We start from the raw sequence: 5,869 nt of genomic DNA, 5'->3' as shown, positions 1-5,869 counted from the left end.
ATTTTGTGAAGACACCTTCACAGGTACATGCATTCTGCTGATCAGGACCCCTATGCATGTACGTCTGGACTTCGATTAGATTGTGATCGGAATTAGTTATTTTTGATATTCTTATGTCTCTTATCAGGCCCTCATTATTTGTGTTTTCTAGTCTTGTTGGCTCCACTATCTGCTGGCTTAAGGTGTGTTTTTCGCAGAGACTTAGTAGCTCATGTGTGTGTGACCTTTCATCTGCACTACCTCCGGGGATTGTTTCAGCTATAACATTATTTGCTACATTCTTCCATTTTGTATGCCTTAGGTTGAAATCACCAAGCAGTAAGATGTTTGGGGATGGAGCTGGAAGGTTTTCCAAACAGTAATCAATTTTCAGTAGCTGTTCCTTGAACTGTTGTGAGGTTGCATCTGGTGGCTTGTATACAACCACAATGACTAGGTTTTGGTTCTCGATCTTTATTGATAGAACTTCAACTACCTCATTTGTGGTGTTCAGCAACTCCGTGCAGATAAGGGACTCTTTGACATACAGGCCAACCCCCCCTTGTTGCCTGTTTTTTCTGTCGCATCTAAAAAGGTTGTAACCACTATCACCTCTTTTACACAGCTCGCCATTGCTTGAATGTAAACATCAACAAAGAAGCAGATTCTGGGGAGAAGATAAAGTTGAGGCCACTGGAGAAGACATTTCACAGCAGTGGACAAAACACAGCCTCTTGCGGGATGCTGTGTTACACTACTGTGTTGCACTACCCAGAGATAATCTCTTAGGAGGCGGATATAATCCTGTTTGAACAGGAAATTCATTTGTCCATATTAAATGCAATAATATCATCACCATGTTAGATATAACACAAAATAATAATAATAATAATAATAATAATAATAATAATAATAATAATAATAATAATAATAATAATAATAATAATAATAATAATAATAATAATGATAATAATAATAATAACCATCTTTGCTACTTGTTACAACATATAATAATGATGCTACGACTATTATCACATCTGATGCTACGCCTATTTCTGTTTCAGCTTCTAGTGCTGTTGCTATTATTAAAACAGCTGATTTTCCTGTTGATGATACTATGAAACTGCTGATTTTGCTGTTGCTGCTGCTGTTAATACTTCTGTGGTTTCTAGTGCTTTTGTTAACTGTGTTTATTACTACTGTAATTGCTGCTATTACTGTTGTTATAACTAGTAATGTTTTTACTCGTATTTCTGTTTATGCTACTATCGAAACTAATTACTGCTATTACTATCACTGCTACTGCTGTTAATGCCTCCAGTTGCTGCTGAAAATGCTGCCACTGCAACTACTACTATTAATTCTGTTGCTGCTCCTTATGTTACTACTACTACTATTGCTACTACTGCTACTACTACTGCTACTACTACTACTACTGCTACTACTACTACTGCTACTACTACTTCTACTACTACTACTACTACTGCTACTCCTACTACTGCTACTACTACTACTATTGCTACTTCCACTACTACTACTGCTACCACTACTACTACTACTACTACTACTACTACTACTTCCACAACTACTACTACTATTACTGTTACTACTACTTTACCAACTATCACTATTAATAATAATAATTAATAATAGTAATATAAGAGTAAGAACAGAGAAAGATACTGTTATCTCTATCATTACTTATCGGTAAGCTCACAAATAAATCAATAATGTGGCAACTTAGTGCGTTTAGAAGGATGACAAGATCTGCAAAGGGCACAGGTCGACGGTGTCCCCAGCGAGAGGCAGTATATAAGAGGCTGGGTGTGCCTCCATCGTCAGTCCAGCCTGCAGTAGCCACTTGTGGAATTCAGCAGAAATCGGGATCACTTGTAGACACCATGAGGATTTTGGTAGGTGGATGTTCGTTGTCTCTCTTTTTTTTGGGGGGAAAGTGGTGATACTGCGTCAGTCAGAATATGGGACAATGTCTGATACGACATGCACAAGGAGCCATTTATCGGGACAACATTTCGCTCATGGTTTTGATGGTGTCCAACTGTGGCCGAAATGTAGTCGCAATAGAAGTTTGAGCTACATATTATGTGTTTATAGACATAACTGTGGGCATTGCGCCTCTACATACAGGGAGGTGTTAGGCACATGATGACCTGGTTGGCAGCCGAACTGGAGTAACGAAGCTAGATTTTTCCCCTCTGTCTGAAAAAAGAATCATTATAAAAGGTTCTAAGATATTGTTCTGGAAGTGGACTGGGTCAGTGAATATGCTTAACAATTTCGACTAATTTTCTATTTTTTTCTTTTTCGTAATGATTACATAGTAAGGAAGTTGCTGCCTAGGTGAAATAACACACACACACACACACACACACACACACACACACACACACACATACACACACACACACACACACACACACACACACACACACACACACGCGGCGCCAGAAGCTATGACTGGACCTTTGCAACCACAATTATAGTGAGCACACACACACATCGTGGGTACAAATTAATCCCCCATGGGAACTACAGCAGCCATGGAGCCATCGAACCCACGTATGGATGATAATACTGGGAATAAAATTATTTCTGTATTAATTAGGCCTCACACTGAGGCCTGTCCGCTGAAGAAGACCTCAATGTAAGAACAAAATGAATAGCACTCAATTTTCCCTTTTTTTTTTGGCCTCCATGTATGATCCCTTGCGGGTTTAGGGCTTCTCCAAAAATGAGATTGATGTATAATTCGTTTCTACTCATGACACTTGCTATAGTCCATGAGTAAACCTATGACACATGCCATGATTCATGGTTGAGCCTATGACACACACCATGATTCATGGTTAAGTCTCTGACACACACCATGATTCATGGTTAAGTCTCTGACACACACCATGATTCATGGTTAAGCCTCTGACGCACACCATGATTCATGGTTAAGCTTCTGACACACACCATGATTCATGGTTATGCCTATGACACACACCATGATTCATGGTTAAGCCTATGACACACACCATGATTCATGGTTAAGTCTCTGACACACACCATGGTTCATGGTTAAGCATCTGACGCACACCTTAATTCATGGTTAAGCCTCTGACACACACACCATGATTCATGGTTAAGCCTCTGACACACACCATGATTCATGGTTAAGCCTCTGACACACACCATGATTCACGGTTAAGCCTCTGACACACACCATGATTCACGGTTAAGCCTCTGACACACGCCATGATTCATGGTTAAACCTCTGACACACACCATGATTCATGGTTAAACCTCTGACACACACCATGATTCATGGTTAAACCTCTGACACACACCATGATTCACGGTTAAGCCTCTGACACACACCATGATTCACGGTTAAGCCTCTGACACACACCATGATTCATGGTTAAACCTCTGACACACACCATGATTCATGGTTAAACCTCTGACACACACCATGATTCATGGTTAAGCCTCTGACACACACCATGATTCATGGTTAAACCTCTGACACACACCATGATTCATGGTTAAACCTCTGACACACACAATGATTCATGGTTAAACCTCTGACACACACCATGATTCATGGTTAAACCTCTGACTCACACCATGATTCATGGTTAAGCCTCTGACACACACCATGATTCATGGTTAAACCTCTGACACACACCATGATTCACGGTTAAGCCTCTGACACACACCATGATTCACGGTTAAGCTTAAAATGTTAAGATGTCGTAAATCTTTCAATTTTTAATAATTTTCGAATTATTATACCGAGTGATGAATACGGGTCATTTTGTGAGAACCTTTCATCTCTTAAACTGACCCCTTGAAGATTCTTAATCCAAGGAATTGGAGCTATCTTATCTTGAATCACATTTGATTACCACCCTATCCCTAGGTGCTGCGTAACTCCTACGGGTTAAGCGCTTCACCGCGATTAAATTTATATATATATATATATATATATATATATATATATATATATATATATATATATATATATATATATATATATATATATATATATATATATATATATATATTTATATGTATATATATATTGTTTTATACTGTTATAGATATACTAGGCTGCAGATTATAAATGTTCTGTATGTAAATAATATTATTGATTGTTATATACTCGGCACTATGTAAAAATGACGTTATTCTTGTAAACAGGCAGCTTTCTGTGTGCTGATAGCGGGCGTCAGCGCTCAGCTTGGGCCTTCAGGACTCATCAACCCTGATGGAGTCAACCTACAATTCAGTAAAGAGTTTGCTGATAGCATCTTGCTGATTGGACCATCTGGAGCTGTCACTGGATCTGGTGACAATCTTCAGCTCACCGCCGAACAGGCAGCTCTCCACGCTGGCTCCCCTGCCACTCCCGTACACGCCTTCGTGGCCCAGAAGGGTGTGTTTGGACCTTCAGGCATAGTCAATCCTGACGGCTCTAACGTTCAGTTCACCAAGGAACAGGCAGACAACATCTTACTCATCGGGCCCTCAGGCGTTGTCACCAAGGATGGAAATAACTTGCAGCTCACCGATCAGGGAGTTCCTAGAACGAAGCGCTCTGCACCTCTCGTTGGCGCCTCTGGCATTATCACTCCTGATGGTCAAGCGATCCAACTACCACCTGGTGTGACAGTTGCTTCTGCAGGACACTCTGGCGTTGTTCTCTCCAATGGACAGAACATTCAGTACCGCACCAAGCGCTCTGATTACACTTTGGGTCCCTCTGGACTCATTACTCGTGATGGCCAGGTGGTTCACCTTCCAGATGGTGTAAAAGTTGCTGTGGCAGGACCCACTGGTATTGTTCTCACCAACGGAAAGAACATTCAGTACCGCACCAAGCGCTCTGATTACACTTTGGGTCCCTCTGGACTCATTACTCGTGATGGCCAGGTGGTTCACCTTCCAGATGGTGTAAAAGTTGCTGTGGCAGGACCCACTGGTATTGTTCTCACCAACGGAAAGAACATTCAGTACCGCAGCAAGCGCTCTTCTCCACTTGTTGGTGCCTCTGGCATTATCACTCCTGATGGCCAAGCGATCCAACTACCACCTGGTGTGACAGTTGCTGCTGCAGGACACTCTGGTGTTGTTCTCTCCAATGGACAGAACATTCAGTACCGCACCAAGCGCTCTTCTCCACTTGTTGGTGCCTCAGGCATTATCACTCCTGATGGTCAAGCGATCCAACTACCACCTGGTGTGACAGTTGCTGCTGCAGGACACTCTGGTGTTGTTCTCTCCAACGGACAGAACATTCAGTACAGCACATAGAACACTCTATGGACTCCTTGACCCAGCATCACCCTTGACAACCAAGTGATCCTATTCCAATTCTGAGATTTTGCTGATGCTGGAGACTGTTTCCTTTCGTTCTTTTCCAACTGCAGCAAGGTGCGATTCAATTAAACATTCCAAAAGCTAAATCACTTTTGAAGTTTAAACACCTTGTGTTAAACTATGTATAAAATGCCTGTAACTTTGCTTTAAACTACTTGTAAACAATCTGCCTGTCATGTAGTATTCTTGTCAATAAAAATTAGTTGATTGAATATCTTTTTAATTTACAAATCCATCTCAAATCTGCCGGAGTTAAATTTGGTCGGCCCACTGCAATAAACAACAATTAATGAACACACACATACACACACAAAAGAGACAAAAAATAATCGATAAACTAGTGAATATACACGGAAATACTTCATCACAGATCACAATCACAGAGCTAGGAATGGCAAATCATATCTCACGAGGAAAAGAGTAAAGTATTACTGGATGATGTAAATCAAACAAGGGTGACAGAGAGAAACGTGTATGTTCCTTAATTGGCATTAAAAGGACC

General features: G+C 40.8%; 1 protein-coding gene across 1 annotated transcript; it reads left to right on the top strand.

The window, feature by feature from the left end:
* Positions 1–1,717: 1,717 nt before the first annotated feature.
* LOC128694598 (uncharacterized) lies at positions 1,718–5,307 on the top strand. The gene is made up of 2 exons (XM_053784737.2): positions 1,718–1,892; positions 4,189–5,307. Exons 1-2 carry the CDS (start codon positions 1,737–1,739, stop codon positions 5,299–5,301), a joined length of 1,269 nt encoding a protein of 422 aa, XP_053640712.2. The 5' UTR covers positions 1,718–1,736; the 3' UTR covers positions 5,302–5,307.
* Positions 5,308–5,869: the final 562 nt, after the last annotated feature.

The sequence above is a fragment of the Cherax quadricarinatus genome, chromosome 51 (genome assembly GCF_038502225.1).
Source record: "Cherax quadricarinatus isolate ZL_2023a chromosome 51, ASM3850222v1, whole genome shotgun sequence".
NCBI lineage: Eukaryota > Metazoa > Arthropoda > Malacostraca > Decapoda > Parastacidae > Cherax > Cherax quadricarinatus.
This window is presented reverse-complemented; position numbering and strand designations above follow the sequence as displayed.